The sequence below is a fragment of the Otolemur garnettii genome, unplaced genomic scaffold (genome assembly GCF_000181295.1).
Source record: "Otolemur garnettii isolate 467f Iridium unplaced genomic scaffold, OtoGar3 scaffold00241, whole genome shotgun sequence".
NCBI classification, from domain to species: domain Eukaryota; kingdom Metazoa; phylum Chordata; class Mammalia; order Primates; family Galagidae; genus Otolemur; species Otolemur garnettii.
This window is the reverse complement of record NW_003852636.1, coordinates 164614-187245: the sequence shown is the minus strand read 5'-3', so window position 1 is coordinate 187245 and position 22632 is coordinate 164614. Positions and strand designations below refer to the sequence as shown.

Here is a 22632-nt window from a genome sequence, read left to right as displayed (position 1 = left end):
AATTTAAAAGGTCTCCAGTAACTAGATGGTGGAGATCTACTGGCTGCTCAAATTTGGTTCCCTCTGGTGCTCTGTGGAGTCAGAAAGGCCCACCTGGTAGCAGAGTTGGACCAGGGACCTGTATCTCTTTCTCCATTTTGTTCCTCTTTCACGCCCAGTCCCTAGTGACGCCACAGAGATAAGGTCCGGCTTCCTCCAATAAGCAGATGTGCCGGGGCTTTGGGCCTGTCAGAGTTAAAGAAAGGTCAGTGCCTTTGCAGCCCAGCCACTACCCTCTGACACCATCTGGCTAGGGAAGCTGATGCCTGCCTGCTTCTGGTACTCAACATCCACTAGTCTGAAGGGTAACAAGTCAGCAAATGCTTTTCTCCCACAGCTACTGCGCCTTTGCCCCCGCTGCTCTGCAGCACCGGTATCCCTATAGAGCAAGTTCTAGTTTCCTCTGGCAGTCCTCAGAGTTGGGGAGGTATCTCTCCAAGATTAGACCCCAGCAGAATCGCTCTGTTGTTGCTGAATCTTTGTGGGAAGTGACCCTGCACAGCTCCCAGGTGATTGCCACAGCCAGGGAGTTCTGGCTGTTGGAGCAGCTCTGGGAGTGCAGGGCACAGGGATCCAGCAGCAGGTTGGGGGATGTTGCACACGGTTTTGGCAGTGCCTGGTGCCCAGTGACTACAGCAAGGAGAGTGCTTGGCTTACAATTCTTCGGAGGCCAGGTGCAGTGTGGAGGCTTCTGCAGGGTAGGGGGGGGCAGGGCGCAGGATGCAAGGCTCTGGCCTGGGGGCTTGGGGGGTACAGAGTGCTTGGTCTGGCGGAGGGGTGGGGGAATACTGCTCATGAGCCTCTTCCTGCAGTCTCTGAAGGGGGTAGGCTTGTGGTTCGTCAGGCAAAGGGGAAAGGGTGGACTGGAATTTCAGAATGGCAGGGAAAATGTTAGTTCAATTTTTCTGCCTGGCAAGAGAGTTCTTAGGGTCACAACAGGGTCCCTCTGGGGAAGTAGACCCCACTTCCTACAGCTTTCACCCATGGGGTGAGACAAGAGGTCCTCAGTTCACTGCTCGCCTGCAAACAAAGAGAAAAAGAAAAAACGCCCCAAAACTTTCATGGGGGAGAAGACAGACACCTTTCTTTTGGGATGAATTTTGTACCTGAAGTTTGCTTTCTTGGAGTCGCAGCTTGCCTCAGCAGAGGTGACCTGCAGTTATCACTCATCTCTTAGCTTGGCTCCCAGACTTCAGCTTAATTGGGTACTTTCTGGACATCCTTCCCTCTGGATGGGAGCTTCTGTCAGAGGCTGGCTCTAGTCAGCCATCTTGCCCCTCCCCTATGCATTTCTTTGAGAAAGAGTCTCACTCTGTTGCCCCAGGCTAGAGTTCCAAGGCATCATTGCTCCCATCAACCTCAAACTCCTGGGCTCAAGTGATCCTCTTGCCTCAGCCTCCCAAGTAGCTGGGATTACAGACACTCACCACAACGCCTGGTTTGTTTTTCTATTTTAGTATAAACAACTTCTTACTCTTGCTCAGGCTGGTCTCTGAATTCCTGCACTCAAGGGATCCTCCCTCCTTAGCTTCCCAGTGTGCTAGGATTATATGCATGAGCCACTACGCCTGGCCAGTAATGTATTTTCTATGCATCATCTTTTTTGAGTCATACTGTTATCTTCATTTGCAAAGGAGGAAATAGACAGAGAATAAAGTACTTTAAGTAAGCTGGTGTTTGAGTTCAAAGGAAAATCTCACATTGGGAGATAATGTGTAATGTTTGGTAGATGAGGTTGTTTGCTGATATGTATGACAATTTAATTTGGTCTCTAATTTTTAGTCCTTTGAGAAATTTATCTTAGCCAATAGATGTTTTTCTTGAGAGCTCTGACAAACTTTGTATATTGGCTCTCTACCACAAGTAAAACACAGGAAAGCATTCCCTAAGTCAGTGGCATAGAGCAATAAGCATTTATTTCTAGCTCATATATCTTTATTTGGGGTAGCTTCATTGAACTCAATAACATTTGTTGAAGATTTGCTCAGTTTATGAGCTCTGTTAAGGCCTGCTCCTCCTGTCTCTATTTTTCTGGTCTTCCTGAAGCAAATTCTTCTTACCATGATAGCAAAGTTTATGGTGGTGGGTAAACAGAGAGCATGTGAGATTTTAAAAGAGGGACTCAAAGGTTATCAACCATCACTTCCTTACAAATTGGTCAAAATAGAGTCATTTGGCCAAGCCTGATCTCAGTAAGAAAATGAAATAAATTCTCCTTATATGGGGAAGAACTGTGATGTCACCCAGCATAAAACTTTTGACATAGGGAATTGGGGAGATTTGAAAATAATTCAATTTACTGTGTCTTGGTTTGAAAATTTGTGGTGATAAGGAGACAGGAGGCGAAAGCTTTGTCTTTGTTAAGATATGTTTTCTACATGTGTAGTGAGAAGAGTGTTGTGGTATCTGATTTTTCCTTGAGCAAGTCATTTTCCCTCACTATATTTTAACATTTGGGGCCTTTTAGATGGCTCCATTTAATATTTTTATTACCTACATAAGGATGCTGGAGCAAAATGGATATAGTGATTAGCTTATGTTCAAATAGGTAGGTGGAATAAGAGTCAAGACTAGAACCTATCATTCTACTCATATTCCTGTGTCTTGATCACTACAGAAGTAGAGCAAATTCTTGGGTGGTATTGGTAGAGGTTTTATCCTAGATTTTTTCCTCTATTTTAGTTCGATTCCATTTCCTACATTGTCATGCTTGTCCCTTTTCAATTTCTTCCAAGGACTGTATGGTGGGAAGTAGGCTAAAATCATAGTATGAAGAGTTCATGTTCAAGCTGAGGAATTACTTTCTGTATGTAATAGCATTTATTTTTATTTTATGTATTTATTTTGAGGCAGAGTCTCACTCTGTTGCCCTGGCTGGAGTACCATAGTCTCACAGCAACCTCAAACTCCTCAGTTAAAGTGTTCCTCCTGTATCAGCCTCCTGAGTAGTAGCTTGGACTACAGTTGCCCACCACCATGCCTTGTCAATCTGTATATTTTTAGTGGAGATGGGGGTTTTACACTTGTTCAGGTTAGTCTCAAACTCTTGAATTGAAGCAATCCTCCTACTTCAGCTTCCCAGAGGGCTAGGATTATAGGCATGAGCCAACTAACCCAGCCATGTAATGGTATTTAAATATTTTATGTTGCTAAGGAAAATGGTATAGCACTGCTACTCCCAAATATCTTTCATAATGCCATCCGTTGCTATGTGGTATGTGAAGTGGAGTTCATCCTGACAGCTGCACAGTGGGCTAGATATGACTCATGATCTTTTCTAACTTTAGGGCATTATAAACATATATGTACATTTGTTTATTTTTCAAATATTCATATTGTGTTCATATAGTGCCAAGCATTCTTCAAAGTATACTACAGATGTAATTCATTCAATCTTCAAATATCCATGAGGTGAGGACTCTTTATGTATTCATCTTTAACACATGATAATAAACAAATTAAAAAGGCAAACATGAACAAAGAATAGTAACAACAAAAACTTAAGACTTAAGGAGAGTCGTTAACCCTACACTGGAAGGAGTGCAATTGGTGCTTGAACCCAAGTAGTCTGATTCCAGATTCCACACCCTTAACCACTGTACCATGTAGTCATGCAGGGAGTAACAAGATCCACAGGATCAACAGTGACCAGCCCAGCTGCTCCTTATTAGTTTTGTGATACGGAGTCAAGTACTTGGAGGCATTTGTGATATAATTGTGAGCATACCTGCCTTCCATATCCTTGAGTCTCATTTTCAAATTTAAAATGTGGATAATTATCTCTATGTTACAAAGTTGTCATGAGGATTAAATGAGATAGTACATAAAAGCATGTTTGGTACTGAAACATTAGTTCTGTTTCTGTGAACTACTTGTATATATTTCAAAAGTACCTGTTTAAGTCCTCTCCTTTAATTTGCATATGAGGATTATAAACCTTAGCTTGATTTATTTGTCTATATGATTTTTTTTTTTTTGGTTTTTTGAGTCTGCAGTACTATTTGGAATTGCCTTTTCTGTGACACAGGATTCGAGCAATGAGGCGAATTCCTTTGGGGCAAAGATTGAGAGCCAGTGATTTCATGTGTCTTGGCTTTCTGGGAAGGTTCTGAACTGTGTCATCTACTTTTTCCTACACTCAAACTTATCTCAAAAAAAGTTCTAAATGTGAATTTTGTATATATTGTTGAAGGTGAATTTTACATTGTAGTTTTAAGTTTTTCTCTTATGTTTACTATTTCTTCTCATGGTCCCCCCAGCAAGAATTATGTAAATATTTGCTGGAGTGTCTTTGTAAAGGAAGTCCTTAGTATATTGTTATATATGTCAATGTCCTGCCCCCAGAAGCATCATCCTCCCATTCAAAGAGTCATACACTCTTCACTGTGAGCTCACAGCCCTGCCTTTGCTGTATGCCAAAATCTCCAGGGACTGGTGCATGTGGGTGGAAGGTGTTATATAAGCTCACATTCCCTTCCAAGTGGGAGGAGGAAGGACAACAGCTGTCAGCTCCACAGCTGGTCTTGCCAGCCCAAATGTGATCCCAGCTTCATTTGGCCTGAGAAGGAGCCTGCTCAGTAAGTACATAAAGGGAAGATTTGCTGAACCAGAGTCAGTGTTTTAAACCTTTGGCAGTTTATGCTAACTTCCTCCAGCTAGGACAGATGTTCATTGGCTCTGGATGTCTGGACATGTTGTTCCCTTGGGATTTTGTGTGGTCCTCAATTTGTCCCTAGTCAGCTGCTCATCTATAGGAGGTTCTTATGGAATTCTGCAATGCCTGTTACATTCAGACTGTGGGACACACAGTTGCTGTTGCCTCAATATTCACTTGATTACATTAAACTAAAAAGAAAATCCTCAAAAGTCAGATATAAGGTACAATAGCATCCGTAGACAGTTTGTTCTTGATTTAACCCATGTCTGTTTGGGGAAAATGTTGCTACCACATTATATAACCCTGAACATTTATTTTTACAACTGAAAGAAAAATTAGACTTCTGGGTCCATTTCTTGCCCTTGCTGGGTTATTTTAAGAGTCTTAAAGCCTAGTTCCAATAGCCTTTTAAAAAATTTTTGTACTTTTAAAAAAATCAACAATAGCCTATGTTTTGCTGTATTCCCCTCAGCTATCCCTGTGACTTTACATTCTTCCTTGATTGTATTTATAGCTATGTCAGATAAAAGAATCCGTATGCTTGGAGGACTGAATGTAGGCTGACAAAGCAAAACTAGGGAGTAAGAAGAAAATTGTTATTCTCCTATGACCCTAATGCCTATGGTATTAGTGATTTTTTTTTTTTTTGACAGAGTCTTACTGTGTCGCCCTTGATAGAGTGCTGTGGCGTCACAGCTAACAAAAACCTCAAATTTGGGTTCAAGTGATTCTCTTGTCTCAGCCTCTCAAGTAGCTGGGACTACAGGCATCTACCACAATGCCTCGCTATTTTTTGTTGCAGTTGTCATTGTTGGTTAGCTGGTCTGGGCCAGGTTCAAACCTACCAACTTTGGTGTATGTGGCTGGTGCCATAACTACTGTGCTACAGGTGCTGAGTGGGTATTAGTGAGTTTTACAAAACATTCATGAGAGCACATTATTTTACTGATATAAAAATTTTTCCAGGAAATAGCTATCCCAGATATTTAATAGCACTATTGTAATATTGATCATAAAATGAAATAAGCAAAATATAAGAACAAAAGATAAAGGCCCATTTTACTTAGGAACATACATTTAGTAATCTTAAATATTAGCTCAATTAGTCCAATAAAAATAAAAACATATATCATACTAAATATATTATGAGCAATTAGAGTTTATTCCAGGAAACTATAAAAAAATATAGCCATGGAAATTAGTTCATTTCATTTCATTATTGTAAAGGATAAAAAATTATGTACTTATCTTAGTAAATCTAGGATTGAAGAGAAATTTCTTGATAATATTCTTATGACAAAAAATCTGTCGGGGCCAAGTGCAGTGGCTAATGTGTATAATCCTAGAACTCTGGAAGGCCAAGGCAGGTGGATCTCTGGAGCTTAGGAATTTAAGTCCAGCCCGAGAAAAAGTGAGACCTTGTCTCTACTAAAAATAGAAAAACTAACTGGGAGTGGTGGTGGCACCTGTAGTTCCATCTATTTGGGAGGCTGAAGCAAGAGGATCAGTTGAATCCAGTAATTTGTTTGAGGTTGCTGTGACCTATAATGCCAGGGCACTCTGCTCAGGGCAAAAGAGTGAGATGTTCTCTCAAAAAAACCCCAAAAATCTCTATGGAAAGTATCATACCTATTGAAGAAACTTAGTTCCTCTTAATTACTATATAAATTAAAATTTATTCATATTCATTCAAATTGTTAAAATAAATTAAGATCTATAAAATTAAAATTTATTTAGGTATTCATCTTAACATTTAATTGGAAGTCTTGAAGTTCACAAATAGCCAAGTCAACCATAAAATAGAGACTTTCCCTACTAGTTACCAGAATATACTACAAAGAATGGAGTGAAAACAGTCTCATATTGGTGCCCAAATAGAAGACTAGTAGAACAGAATAAAGAGCTCCTAGAAAAACCCATACAAAATCTTAGAACAAAAGAAACATAGTACTCCAAATGACCAGAGATTAGAAAAGATGGTACATAGTCGTGAGGAAATAGAATCACTATATATGCAAATATAAAACTGGATTCCTACCTAACACTACAAACAATGGTGGACTTCAGATGGATTAAAGCCCTAGGAGTTAAAGGTTAAATTCAAAGGTTTTTTATGTCTTGTAAGTTCTTTCCCATTTACTTGATTATAAAATGGAAGTTTGAGATTTCTAGGGTTCTGAATAAAACTTTCAGGAATAATGTCTTCTCAGTTCTTCTGGTTTCAATTTGTCATTTGGTCTTTGTACATACAGGACTTGTTTCCATGTCACTTAGCAATGAGTTTTAAAAGTTTTTATTTAATTTAAAAAAAATTTTTTTGAGACAGAGTCTCATTCTGTGTCCTGGGGTCCAAGTTCACAGTGACCTCAAACTCTTGGGCTCAGGCAATCCCCGTGCTTCCTGGGTAGCTAGGATTGTAAGCACCTGCCACTACACCTGGGTACTTTTTCTATTTTTAGTAGAGATAGGGTCTCACTCTTGCTCATGGAGGTCTTGAACTCCTGAGATAAGGTAATCCACCAGCCTTGGCCTCCCAGAGTGCTAGGATTACAGGTGTGAGCCACTGTGCCAGGCTGATAAGTTGTTTAGTTCAGAGTCTGTGCATCTTATCAACCATATTTCCCTAAATGGAAATGTCCCCCTTTTCATTTCTTTTTTATATTAAATAATAGCTGTGTACATCATTGCAATCATGGGGAACAAATGTGCTGGTTTTATATATAATTTGAAATATTTTCATCAAACTGGTTAACATAGCCTTCATGGCATTTTCTTAGTTATTGTGTTAAGACATTTATATTCTATACCTAGTAAATTTCACATATACCATTGTAAGATGCACCATAGGTGTAGCCCCACCAATTACCCTCCCTCCACCCATCCTCCCATACCCCTCCCCTCCTTCTCCCCTTTCCCCATATTCTTGGACTATAATTGGGTTACAGCTTTCATATGAAAGCTATAAATTGGTTTCATAGAAGGGCTGAATACATTGGATACTTTTTCTTCCATTCTTGAGATACTATGCTAAGAATAATATGTTCCAGCTCCATCCATGTAAACATGAAAGAGGTAAAGTCTCTATCTTTCTTTAAGGCTTCATAATATTCTATGGTGTACATATACCACAATTTAGTAATTCATTCATGGGTCGATGGGCACTTAGGCTTCTTCCATGACTTAGCAATTATGAATTGGGCTGCAGTAAACAATCTTGTACAAATATCTTTGTTATAATGTGATTTTTGGTCTTCTGGATATATACCTAGTAGAGGTATTGTAGGATTGAATGGCAGATCTATTTTTAGATCCCTCAGTGTTCTCCACACATCTTTCCACAAAGAAAGTATTAGTTTACATTCCCACCAGCAGTGTAGAAGTGTTCCAGTTCCTCCACATTCACGCCAATATCTCTGGTTTTGGGATTTTTTTTTCTTTTTTGGGAGGGGTTAATCTTACTGGAGTTAGATGATATCACAAAGTGGTTTTGATTTGTATTTCTCTGATGATCAGATGATGAGCATTTTTTCATATGTCTGCAGGCCATGCACTTGTCTTCTTCAGAAAAGTTTTATATTCAGTTCCCTTGCCCACATTAAGATGGGACCACTTGTTCTTTTCTTGCTAATACATTTGGGTTCTCTGTGGATTCTAGTTATAAATCCTTTGTCAGAGATATAATCTGCAAATATCTTCTCCCATTCTGAGGGTTGTCTGCTTGCTTTACTTACTGTGTTCTTGGCTGTGCAGAAGCTTTTTAGTTTAATCAGGTCCCAGTAATGTATTTTTCATTTTGCTGCAATTGCCTGGGGGGTCCTCCTCATAAAATTTTCACCCAGGCTGATTTCTTCAAGTGTTTTCCCTGCACTTTATTCTAGTATTTTTATAAACTTCATATCTTAACTTTAAATATTAAATCCATTGAGAATCTATCTTAGTTAATAGTGAAAGGTGTGGTTCTAGTTTCAGTCTTCTACAGGTTGCTAGCCAGTTCACCCAGCACCATTTGTTAAATAGGGAATCTCTTCTGTGCTGAATGTTTGTAACTGGCTTGTCAAAGATCAAATAATGGTAAGTAGCTGGGTTCATCTCTTGGTTCTCTATTCTGTTCCATACATCTACCTCTCTGTTTTTGTGCCAGTACCATCCTGTCTTGTTCACTATGGATTTATAGTATAGTCTGAGGTCTGGTAGTGTGATTCCTCCTGCTTTGTTTTTATTTCTGAGTAATATCTTGGCTACTTGAGGTTTTTTCTGATTCCATGTAAAACAAAGTATTATTTTTTCAAGATCTTTATTTTTTTATTTTCATTTTTTCCCATTTATTTTATTTTTTATTAAATCATAGCTGTGTACATTAATGCAGTCATGGGGTACAGTATGCTGATTTTATATACATTATGAAATGTTTTCACCAAACTGGTTAACATAGCCTTCATCACATTTTCTTAGCTTTGTGTTAAGACATTTATATTCTACATTTACAAAGATTCACATGTACCCTTGTAAGATGAACCATAGGTGTGGTCCCATAAATCACCCTTCCTCCCCTTCCCTCCCTCTCCCATTTCCCCATATTATTGGGCTATAATTGGGTTATAGCTTTCATATGAAATCTATAAATTAGTTTCATAGTAGGGCTGAGTACATGGATCAATAAATTGTGGTATATGTACACTGTGGAATATTATGCAGCCTTAAAGAAAGATGGAGACTTTACCTCCTTCATGTTTACATGTATGAAGCTGGAACATATTCTTCTTAGCAAAGTATCTCAAGAATGGGAGAAAAAGTATCCAGTGTTTTCAAGATCTTTAAAGTATGATAGTGGAGCATTAATAGGGATTGCATTAAAATTGTGTATTGCTTTGTGTAGTATGGACATTTTAACAATGTTGATTCTTCCCAGCCATGAGCATGATATGTTTTTCCATTTGTTAACAACTTCAACTATTTCTTTTCTTGGAGTTTCATAGTTCTCTTTATAGAGATCTTTCACATCCTTTGTTAGGTAAACTCTCAAGTATTTCATCTTCTTTGGCACTACTGGGAAGGGAATACAGTCCTTGACTGTTTTTCTGCATGACTATTATTGGTATATATAAAGGCTAAAGATTTACAAGTGTTGATTTTGTAACCTGAGATGCTACTGTGTTCCTTGATCACTTCTAAGAGTTTTGTAGTAGAATCCCTGGTGTCTTCCAGATATACAATCATATCATCTGTGAAGAGTGAAAGTTTGATCTCCTCTGATTCTATGTGGATACCCATGATCACATTTTCTTGCCTAATTGTGAAAGGTAAGACTTCCATTACAATGTTAAAAAGCAGTGGAGACTATGGGCTACCTTGCCTGGTTCCTGATCTGAATGGAAGTGATTTCAGTTCCACACCATGCAATATGATATTGGCTGTGGGTTTGTTGTAGATGGCCTCTATCAGTTTAAGAAATGTTTCTTCTATACCAATTTTCTTAAGTGTTCTGATTAGGAGAGGATGCAGGATATTATCAAAAGCTTTTTCTGCATCAATTGAGAGAATCATGTGATCTTTATTTTTTAATTTGTTTATGTGATGAGTTATATTTCTAGATTTAAGTATACTGAACCAGCCTTAGAATCCTGGGATAAAACCCACTTGTTTGTGGTGTATAATTTGTTTGATGTTTTGCTGGATTCTGTTTCTTAGGATCTTGTTGAATATTTTCGCATCAATATTCATCAGTGATATTGGTCTATAATTTTCTTTTCTTGTTGGGTCTTTTCCTGGCTTGGGGATCAAGGTAATGTTTGCTTCATAGAATGTGTTGGGTACAATTCCTTCTTTTTCTATATTTTGGAAAAGGTTGAGTAACATAGGTATTAGTTTCTCTTTAACGGTTTGGTAGAATTCTGACGTGAAATTATCTGCTCCCTGGCTTTTCTGCTTAGGGAGATTTTGTATAGTTGATGCTATTTCAAAACTCTGTAAAGGCCTGTTTAATATTTCCACTTCATTCTCGTTAAGTCTAGGAAGGTGGCATGCTTCCAAGTATTGGTCAGTTTCCTTCAGCTTTTTATAGTTCTGAGAATAAAGTTTCTTGTAATATTCGTTAAGGATTTTTTGAATTTCTTTTTCTTTTCTTTTTTTTTTTTTTTGGTAGAGACAGAGTCTTACTTTTTCACCCTCGGTAGAGTGCAGTGGAGTCACAGCTCATAGCAACCTCCAACTCCTGGGCTTAGGCGATTCTTCTGCCTCAGCCTCCCAAGTAGCTGGGACTACAGGCGCCTGCCACAACACCCAGCTATTTTTTGTTGCAGTTTGGCTGGGGCTGGGTTTGAACCCACCACCCTTGGTATATGGGGCTGGCACCCTACTCACTCAGCCACAGGTGCCTCCCAGATTTTTTGAATTTCTGAGGTGTCTGTTGTTATTTCCTCTTTATCATTTCTGATTGATGAAATTAGGGATTTTACTCTTTTTTTCCTGGTTAGTTAGCCAAAGGTTTATCAATTTTATTAACCTTTTCAAAAAACAAAATTTTTGATTTATTGATCTGTTGTATAATCCTTTTGTTTTTAATTCCATTTTATTCTGCTCTAATTTTGGTTATTTCTTTTCTTCTGCTGGGTTTGGAATTGGAATGTTCTTCCTTTTCCAGTTGCTTGAGATGTCCCATTAAGTTGTTAACTTCCCTCTCTTTCTGTTCTCTTGAGGAAGGCTTGCAGTGCTCTAAATTTCCCTCTTAGGACTGCCTTTGCAGTATCCCAGAGGTTTTGGTAATTTGTGCCTTCATTATCATTTTTTTCCCAAAAGTTTGGTAATTTCCTTCTCCAACTTGTCTATGACCCAACTATCATTCAGCATGAGGTTATTTAGTTTCCATGTTTTTGTATGAGTATGCAGATTCCTCTCGTTATTGTGTTCAACTTTTATTCCATGATGGTCCAATAAGATACAAGGAATAATTTCTATTCTTTTAAATTTGCTGAGGTTAGATTTATGACCTAAGATATGATCAATTTTGGAGTATGTTTCATGGGCTGATGAGAAGAATGTGTATTCACTTTCATTAGGGTGAAATGTTCTGTAGATGTCTGTTAAATGCAACTGTTCCATGGTTAAGTTTAATTCTAAATTTTTTTGCTGAGTTTCTCATTGGAGGATCTATTCAACAGTGCCAAAGCAGTGTTAAAATCTCCGACTGTTATGGTCAACTAGAGGAAATCAAGTTGCTCATGTCTGTTAGAGTCTCCCTTATAAATTGAGGCACACTCTGGTTGAGTGCATAAATGTTTATAATCGAAATTTCATCATGTTGAGTGTTACCCTTAAGAATATGAAGTGATTATCCTTATTTTTCCTTACTTTTGTTGTTTTAAAGCCTATTGTACCTGTGAATAAAATTGGAATACCTAAGTTTTTCTGATTTCTATTTGCCTGAAATATACGATCATCCCTTCACCCTGAGTCTATATTTATCTTTTAAGGTAAGATGAGATTCTTGTATGCAGTAGATATATGGCCTGAGTTTTAGTATCCAGTCAGCCAACCTGTGCCTCTTTAGTGGACAATTTGAGCCACTCACATTAATTGTAAATATTGATAAGCCTCATAGAATTTTGGGTATCGAGTTTTTTGAAAGTCCAGCAGACCTTTTAAATCTTTGGAAGTTGGAATTTGATCAAAAGTTTCTGACTGAGTTTATTTTCATGTTGGAGGATTGTGCTGGTCATTATGGAAGATAGCTCTGAGAATATCCTGAAGAGCTGGTTTAGTTATGGCAAATTTCTTCAACATGTGAATGTCATTAAAGTATTTAATTTTGCCATCATAAATGAAGCTCAGTTTCACTGGAGACAGGATTCTGGGTTGAAATTTACTTTTTATTAAGCAATTAAAAGTCAATGACCACCCTCTTCTAACTTGAAAGGTTTCAGCAGAGAGATCTGCAGTCATTCTAATATTCTTCCCCTTGTAGGTTATCCTTTTCTTATGTCTGGCTGCTTTCAGAATGTTCTCCTTCATTTTAACTTTGATGATGTTAATTATAATGTGTCTATGAGATGTTTTATTCAGGTTGAGTCATCCTGGAGTTCTGAAACTACTATCTGTATTTCAGAATCTTGTGGCATTTCTGGGAAATTCTCCTTCATTGTATCATGAAGTAGGGCTTCTGTTTATTTCAAAGCCACCTGGTCGCCTTCAGGGATTCTTATAAGGTAAATATTAGTTTCTCCAAATTATCCCAGAGTTCTCTGAGAGAATGATCCATTTTTACTGTCCACTTCTCTTCCTCTTTGAGTGTTTGGGAGCATTCAAATGCTTTGTCTTTAAAGTCAGAAATCCTTTCTTCTTCTTGCTCTGTTCTGTTACTGAGAGATTTAGCTGTATTTCTCAGATCTTTGAGGGCTGCAAGTTCTTGTCTCAATGTGTCAAAATCTTTGGTGATTTTGTCATTGAATTCATTGAATTGTTGAGACAACTTTTGAATTGCTTCTTGAATTTCTAATTCCAACTTTACCTCCATCTGTTAATCTTATTTGCCATCCAAATTTTGAATTGAATTTCTGACATCTCAGCCATTTGTTTATGAATGTGATCTTCTGGTGTGTCCACCATTATCATTCCTTGCTGGAGTTGATCTACTCTGATTATTCATGTTGTTAGAGTTTTTCCACTGATTCTGCCCCATGATTATTTTACACCATTTGGCTAGATGAGCAGATAAGATGAAGTTGGGTTGGGGGCTCCTGCAGTAGGGATTAACCAGCCCTTTGCCCAAGAGCTGGCACTGGTGTCTGTACCTTTTCTCCTAGAGCTTTGTAAGGGATCTGTATAGTGCTACAGCCTGCGACACCAGGGACCTGCTTGGTGTGGTGGGGCTAAGTGGCTCTGTCTTATTTCCAACTGGTCTCTGTCCAATCCTCGTGAATCAGTAACTCAGATTTGACGTCTCAGCTATGGAGAAATACCAGCAACTAAGTCACCCCACCCCACCATGGGCAACAACTGGAAAAGGAATATCAAACCTTCAAACAACCACACATCCAGGATACCACTTTGGATAGTTCTCGGGTGATTGGCCCAGTTCAAGAGGTCCAAATCAGTTTTTCCAGTCAGCACCAGTGTCAGATGGGAGAGTTCAAAATGTCTCTGGCAACTAGATAGCAGGCGTCTTCTGGTAGCTTGAGTATGATTCGCTCCAGAACTCTGTGAGGTCAGAAGGACCCACCCAGAAAATTAATTAGTTTAGGAAGGTTGATGCCTCCTTCCCCACCTTGCAACTCTGTCACACCCAGTCACTGGTAACCCTGCAGGGATGTGACCCAGTTCCCTCCAATGAGCAGATGCTCCAGGGATTTGCGCCTGCCTGAGTCACAGGGAGATCTGTGTCTCCTCGGCCAGGCTGTCACTCTCTGCCACCATCCGGCACAGGGAGCTGAGGGCTGATAATGTTGGGTGATTAATGTAAGATGGGGCAGTTCACTTAGTTCCAGCCCTACCCCTGCTTGACGTTACTGATACCTATATTTTGGCAGAAATTGTTTTTGTTCTGACTATATTCCCCTGTGGACCAGGTGCAGTTTGTGTTCACAAAAACTGTGACTCAGTCTTGGTCTGTGCTGCTACCCAGAGCTGGCGTGTCTGTCTCCGTTGCTGTGAGTGTTGGGGCAGGCACGGTTACAGCTCACACTCAGCTGTCAGTTTCTGCCTCTCCCCACCTGCTTTTGTCTCAGCTATGATCCCTAGATGGCCAGGTACTTCTTAGGCTCACTAAAGCAGTCCTTCTGGCTCAGCCCTCACCTGGGAGTATGCCATGTCTGCACATGTATTCTAGACTCTGTCCTCACTGCAGCCTGCCCAGGCAGGTACTGCCTCAGCCATGCCCTTTGCTCATGGGACCTGTGTTTCTGTCCCAGATCTGTTCCATCAGTGGCAGCCACAGTAGAAGGTGCCTGGCTTCCTCTGGTTGCCCAGAGAGGCAGTGATTTTCTTTCCAAAATATCCCCAGGGGTGTGAGCCCCATTATTTCTGTCACCATTACTACACTGTGACTGTGGCTTACTCCCTCTCCCATATGGTTCCCTCAGTTCATTGTCTTCTCCTTAGTCCCATGCCACAGAATCAACAAAGACCAGCAACGGCCCATACCCTATCTACACCTCTCGAGAAAATGCCCAGGAATTTGGACTCCATGGGGACAGCCTTCCAGACCTCGGGGTGAGAGTGGAGGGGAGTGCTTGGTATTTAGAATTGCAGATGGAGTATATATATAGTTTTACACATTTTTATGCCTGGCAGGAGAATGCCAAAGCATAGTGGTGGGTTCTCTCTTGGGGAAGGAGTTCTGGTTTTTAAGAGGGTCTCTCCTGTGGGATAAAATAGTAGGCAATCTGAACTCTGCTCTATTGTTTATATGTAGAAAGTATACTGTGAGCCATTGTCTTGGGGGAGGGGACTACCATCTGCTTGCCGATAGATTTTGTACCTATTGTTTGTTTCCTTGGGGTCACAGCTTGCCTCAGCAGGGTTGATGTACATTCTTCAACATTCTGTCTTGGCTCAGCTCCAAACCATCAGCTTACTTGCTAAACTTCTGTCTTTTAACTCTCCTTTTAGACAGGAGCCACTGTGGGAAGCTGGCTCCAGTCAGCCATCTTGTCTCCACTCCCCCGCCTTGTTTTTCATTTTTAAGCTAGATTGAAAATTCTTCTTGGATTGGCAGGAGAGTGGTGCATTATATGTTGTAAGTCTATTTTTATTTTCCTTTTTTTTTACTAACTCCTCTGTACATAAATGAGTACATTTATGCCATTATGTGATTCAATGTGTTGATTATTTGTACAAATTGGAGTGCTTACATCCTACTAATCAACATAGCCTTCACCCCATTTACCCAATTACAGCGTTATAACATTTGTGTTCTACACCTGATAGATCCAACTTGTACTTGCAATATGCTCCATAGGTGTGATCCCATTTTTCTTGAATATTTCTGCCTTTGCTGTAGTTCTAGCCACTGGGAATGTTGACGCAGGTGCATCCCTTGAACCCAGGGTATGATGTTGCACTGAGCTGTGATGATGCCATTGCACTCTATCCCAGCAGACATGTTGAGCACCTATCTCAATCAGTCAATCAATCAATTAATTTTTTTTTAAAAAAAGGAAGGGAGAATGTGGCCCACTGAACTTTATGTATTCCTAGTGAAGGCACTATAGTTTTCTGGCTCACATGCCTTTTCTTGAGTCCCACTGTTTCACCACAGGCCTGAGGCACCTTGCTCTTTCCCAATTGACAGTTTAAATATATCGAGCAGCTGGAAGAACGCTTTGTCCTAACTATGTTTTCTGTAATAATTTCTGCCCTGAGTTTGGTCAGGGATGTTGTTCTGTTTGAGCTTTATTCATGAAGTCCTCCAATTATTTATAATATAAGCTCTGTGTGTGTTATTTCACCCATGATCATCTGATCATGGAAAGGAAATGGCCAGATAGATATGTTTAATCTGTGTCCTTGGAATAGTTAGTTCACCTTATTTGAACCTTCATTTCCTTTACAATATCTGCTCAGGATTATGAAGACTAATTGAGATAATGTCTTTTTAAAGTATTTATTGCAATTCCTGGTCTGATATAGGCCTCAGTTAATGAATATTAGCTTTTTACTTACTTTTTTCCTTCATTATAAAAGGAAAATAGTGTGATAAAAAACACATTCCTTATGGGTCACAGGTCACTCAGCTGTGTCCTAGCTTCCTGTCTGAAACACATTTCCTACAGCAATAAACCTTTTGTGATTTTTTTTCTTCATTATCTGTGTGTTCTGTACTGTGTCTCTTCTAGTACCTTGCTCATTGTAGGTGTTCAGTGAGTTTGGATTTTCTTTCTTTCTTTCTTTCTTTCTTTCTTTCTTTTTTTTTTTTTTGCAGAGTTTCACTATGTTGCCCTTGGTAGAGTGCTGTGGTGTCACAGTTCACAGAAACCTCAATCTGTAGGGATTTAGTGATTCTCTTACCTCAACCTCCCAAGTAGGTGGGACTACAGGCACCCACCACAATGCCTGGCTATTTTTTTCTTGTTGTAGTTGTCACTGTTGTTTAGCAGGCATTGGCTGGATTCGAACATGCCAGCTCTGGTATATATGGCTGGCACCCTAGCTGCTGAGCTACAGGTGCCTAGCCTTAATTTGGATTTTCTATGAGTCAACACAAGCTTTTTGCATGAATTTCCTAGCATGATGTTATGAGAATTATAGAGTGTCAGTGTTCGTATGTGACAAACAAACATTTAGTGCTAGTTTGGATGCTGTGTGACTTCTAGTTTTGGTTAGCAGTAGAAAACTTAATTAAGTTTCATTCTCAAGGACAGGAGTGTCTGTGCCCTAAATTTACTTTTTCAACTCTTTTCTGGTAAGTCTTCTAAGGTTTTTTTATTCATTTTTTAAATAGCAGCTTTTAATACATGATAGTGACATACTTTAATAATACCAATAAGTCATTCAAATAGATGGGGCTAAGTTTCTATCCCATGCCCTTTCATGACATATATTTAGTTCAATCTCGTGTTCCTTCCTTTTCCAAAAAATTTGAATGTGTGATTAATGCATGTGAAAAATATTGGAGAGATAAAAAGCTAATTTCAACCCCCTTTTAAGCATAATTCTTTGAGCCACAGCTTCCACAACTTTTGGGAAGTAGAAACTGCTGAGAACAATTCAAGAGCTCATTCTCTGTTATTTTTTCCTTCCCAGGATCTACAGGGATTGACCACATGAACTCTGACACTGTCTTCTTCATTATGATTTCTAAGCAAACATTTAATCTGTGCCTTTTCTTCCATATCTAGGAGCGGAAAAAGAAATTTGAAAAAGATGGTGAGAGGTTTTATTCTTTGCTGGATAGGCATTTACATCTGTCTTCCAAAAAGAAAGAATCTCAGTTACAAGAGGTATGTTCAAAAAGCTTGTCCTTGCATTCCATTACTAACTCTATGCCATGTATCTAATGGAAGGCTTTCTGCATACCCTGTTTTATTTATTTGTGTGTTTATTTATTGGTTTTTTTTTGTTGTTGTTGTTGTTGAGACAGAGTTTCACCCTATGCCTTGATCAGAGTGCAATGGCATCCTAGCCACAACCTCAGACTCAGGCTGTGGGTATCCTGCTGTCTCAGAGGTTCCAGAAGCCACTGAGATTACAGTGGCTCACTGCGGTTCCTTGCTCGGTTTTTCATTTATTTAATGAGTCTAGATCTCACTCTTGCTTAGACAAGTCTGGAACTCCTGAGCTCAAAGAATTTTCCTGCCTTAGCCTCCCACAGTGCTGGGATTATAGGTGTGAGCCACCACTCCAGGCTGTACCCTGTTTTAGTAGGGAAGCACAAGTGATAGCATTTGCAGTTAAAACCTTGGCCTAAAACTTAGAAGCCCTGATTTCTCCACTGAAGTCCCCCACTAACTCAGGGTGTGAACTTGGATAAGGTACATTTTTTCTTGGATGAACTCCCCCTATTTATAAGAAGTGTCACAATAGTTGATGATATCTAGAGTCTCTTTCAGTTCCAATTCTTTGATTCTAGTTTCCACATGAGGATAGAGTTATACTCAAGTTGTATTTATTAAGAGCAGGAGCAGAACATGTACTTTTCCTGTGACATATTTGATAACTTTTTTTTTTTGAGACAGAGTCTCACCCTATGCCCTAAGCAGAGTGCAGTGGCATCATAGCTCATGGAAACCTCAGACTTGGACTGTGGTTATCCTTCTGCCTCAACCTCCCAAAGTTGCTGGGATTACAGGCACTTGCTATGGTGCCTAACTAGGTTTTTCATCTTTTTTTTTTTTTTTATTTAGTTGGGGGTCTCACTCTCCCAAGTGTTGAACTCCTGAGCTCAAGCAATCCTTCTGCCTCAGCCTCCTACAATGCTGGGATTACAGGCGGGAGCCACTGTGCCCGGCAACCTTGTTTTTTTTTTAAGTCCCATACTGGGACTGCTGCTTATCTGGGAGTTGTAGTAACTTCAGTTCAAATAAGCTACTATTCCTTGATTACCTTCCAAATGCCACATAGTACTCTGGGTACAACAGGACTTTCTAGAAAACATGGCATACTTTGGGCTATTCTGAAACTTACAGTTAACATACTATATGAGAATGCTCACTAATCTTATGTCAGTAGACATTTGTGCATACTGTAATGTGTTTGTGTATTTGGTGTTCTTAAGGAGGTGGGAAAGTAGAGAACAGAAGAGTTATGTTTGGTTATGGGGAATTCCCTTTATGGAAGAATGTTGCCCTTCCTATTTAAGATGGCTGTTCAAAAATGGGTAAAGTATTAGATAGACAAGTAGAAATGGACCTTTGAAATGGAGTCCAATGTCTTCAAGGATGAAAAATATGGAGGACAATTGGGAAGTGTTTTGGCCAGTTTACATTTGCATTATAACCTGAGGGTAGGAAAAAACTACTTGGGATAATGTAAGTTGAGGCCATATTGTGGTTTTCTAAGCACAGAAATTTGTATTTTATTGTATTGTACCTTGGGGGTCATTGAAGGCTTTTGGCTTTGGACAAAACATGAATAGAATTCTCATTTAGGAATATTAAAGTACCTGAGGTTGTACAATGAATTAGATCAGGCAGAGACTAGGGTTAGGATAAACAGTTTAGGAAACTGTTGCAGTGAAAAGGACCTGATACAGAAGAGTGACACTGGGGAAGGAAAAGTAAGAATTAATTGATTAAGAATTTTTGTAATGCAAGAGAATATCTATGTGTTAGGTAGAAGATCATGTAAAAGATGGAGTAATTTAAGAGTACAACATTAATAGAGATACCTGGTGGAATAAGATCCTAGATAGGAGCTATAAAGGGTTTTAGAAATCATGTTGCCCAGGCTGAAATAGACTGTGACAGAGGTATAGCTCATCTCCTGATACCTGGTTAAATGGTATCCATCACATTGCCTGAGGTGCATGAAGGTCATGGATCAGGAGCCTTAGGAGTGCATGGAGTTAATATCAAAAAGGAGAAGGGCTATTTTTCTTCCACAAACTGGAATTAAGTCTGATGTTTTTGGTATTTTCCTTTTGACCATTTTTATTTTATTACTTTTACATCTATTCTTGTCAGGCTTCCTGTGTAGGAAAGAGTTGTTATAACACACCTGAGACTGCTATGCTTAGGCAGCTGGTTACTTGACTGGTAAACAGTTCTCTATATTGGTAAGGAAGTTTACATTATAGGGTAAGAAGTACCTCCCTGTTCCTAAAATGCCTGTAGGAATATAATGAGTCTTATTCTAAATCTCTATTCTTCTAGGAGTCTAGAACTTTGGTATATGCTGGGCAGAGGATGCTTATATAACCAGCCCTTAATGAAAATCTGGGGTATATAGTCTCTAATGGGCATCCCTGGGAGACAACACTGTGTCCACTATGTTATTTTAACTCAGTGAAGGAGGAATTAATGTGTCCGGGGTAACACTTATGGGAAGACTGTTGGAAGGTTTTACCTAGCTTGTTGTGGACTTCACCCCATGTACCATTTCCCTTTCTGCATTTTGCTTTGTATTCTTTCTCTAAAATAAACCTTAGCTGTAAATATGACTATGCCGAGTCATGTGTCCTTCAGAATAACATATTTCCTCAGGAATAACAAACATCAGAGATGGTTTTGGGGAGACCCCATAGTCCAAATTTATGAGTCTTTTGTTATTTAATCTTGTAGAGTATCCTAACAGTTTGGTGCTATATTTGGATGTCCTTGGTGACTTTCTGGGTGAGCAAAGATGCAGTCTTTATACTTTTTTAGTAAAAAAAGGCCTGGTTCTGTGAAAGGAGAAATGTAGGGAAAAATGACCTGGGTGAAATTGCATTGGTCATTTCATTTTTAAATTTAGAAATTTTATTTTTAGAGAATTTTTATATTTATGGAAAAACTGAATGGAACATATAGAGAGTTTCCATATAACCCATATTCATCCACCTCTGCACAGGTTCCCCTGTTATGAACTTGCAGCATGTAGTACACTCAGTGGGTTTTGAGAAATGTATAGTTGGCACATATCCATCACCAAAGTATCATATAGGATAGATAAACTGCCCTAAAATTCCTAGGATTTACTCTATTCGTCCCTCCCCCCAAACCCTGATAACCATTGATCCTTTTATGTTCTCCATATTTTTCTCTTTTCCTAAATTTTATATAGTTGTAAACATACAGTATTTTTTTGGTAATTATTATATTCTTTTTTTTTTAATTAAGTCATAGTTGTGTACATTAATACTATCATGGGGTACACTGTGTTGTTTCCATATACAATTTGAAATACTTTCATCCAATTGGCCAACATAGCATTCATGTCATTCTCATAGTTGTTGTGTTAAGACATTTATATTTCACATTTAGAAAGATTCCCATGTACCCTTATAGGATAAATCATAGGCGAGATCCCAGCAATCACCCTCCCTGTACCCATCCTCCCCCTTCCCCTCCCCTCCCTCTCCCCTTTCCCCGTATTCTTAGGCTAAAATTGGGTTATTGCTTTCGTGATAGCTAAAAATTAGTTTCATAATAGGGTTGAGTACATTGGATACTTTTTCTTCCATTCTTGAGATACTTTGCTAAGAAGAATATTTTCTAGCTCCATCCATGTTAACATGAAGGAGGTAAAGTCTCCATCTTTCATTATGGCTACATAGTATTCCATGGTGGACATATACCACAATTTATCGATCCATTCATGGGTTGATGTGCACTTGGGCTTCTTCTGTGACCTAGCAATTATGAATTTGGCTGCATGAACATTCTGGTACAAATATCTGTATTGTAGAGTGATTTTTAGTCTTCTCGATATATACCTAGCAGAGGAATTATAGGATCAAATGGTAGATCTATTTTTAGTTCTCTAAGTGTTCTCCAGATGATTTTCCAAAAGTGATGTATTAGTTTGCAATCCAACCAGCAGTGCTGAAGTGTTCCCTTTTCTCCACAACCATGCCAGCATCTGTGATTTTGTGATTTTGTGATATGGGCTAATCTTACTGGTGTTAGATGATATCTCAAAGTAGTTTTGATTTGCATTTCTCTGATGATTAAGGATGGTGATCATTTTTTCATATATCTGTAGGCTGTGAATCTTCCTTCTTCAGAGAAATTTCTCTCTAAGTCCCTTGCCCACACTGAAATGGGATCACTTGTTCTCTTCTTGCTAATACATTTGAGTTGTCTGTGGGTTCTGGTTATTAAACCTTTCTTGGATACATAACCAGCAAATATCTTTTCTCATTCTGAGAGTTGTCTACTTGCTTTTCTTACTGTGTCCTTGGCTGTACAGAAACGTTTTAATTTGAGGAGGTCCCAGTAGTGTATTTTTGAAGTTGCTTCAATTGCCCAGGGGGTCCTTCTCATAAAATATTTGCCCAGGCCAATTTCTTCAAGAGTTTTCCCTACACTTTCTTCTAGTGTTTTTATAGTTTCGTTAAATTTAAATCTTTAGTGAGAGTCTATGTTAGTTAGTGGTGACAGGTGTGGGTCCAGTTTCAGTCTTCTGCAGGTCGCCAGCCAGTTCAACCAGCACCATTTGTTAAATAGGGAATCTTTTCCCCATTCAATGTTTTTAATTGGCTTGTCAAAGATCATATACTGGTAAATAGCTGGGTTCATCTCTTGGCTCTCTATTCTGTTCCATACATCTACCTCTCTATTTTTGTGCCAGTACCATGCTGTCTTGATCACTATAGATTTATAGTATAGTGTGATGTCTGGTAGCATGATTCCTCCTGCTTTGTTTTTATTCCTGAGTAATGTCTTGGCTATTAGAGGTATTTTCTGATTCCATATAAAGCTAAGTATTATTTTTTCAATATCTTTAAAGTATGACAATGGAACTTTAATAGGTATTGCATTAAAATTTTATATTGCTGTAGGTAGTATAGACATTTTAACAATGTT

The 22632-nt window shown here is 38.9% G+C and overlaps 1 protein-coding gene across 1 annotated transcript in view; it reads left to right on the top strand.

The window, feature by feature from the left end:
- The window catches only part of OPHN1 (oligophrenin 1), a 443853-nt gene that overhangs the window by 296203 nt on the left and 125018 nt on the right, over positions 1 to 22632 (top strand). The window contains exon 6 of the mRNA XM_003802239.2: positions 17527 to 17628. Coding sequence (XP_003802287.1) covers positions 17527 to 17628 — 102 coding nt within the window. The remainder of the gene's footprint in view (positions 1 to 17526; positions 17629 to 22632) is intronic.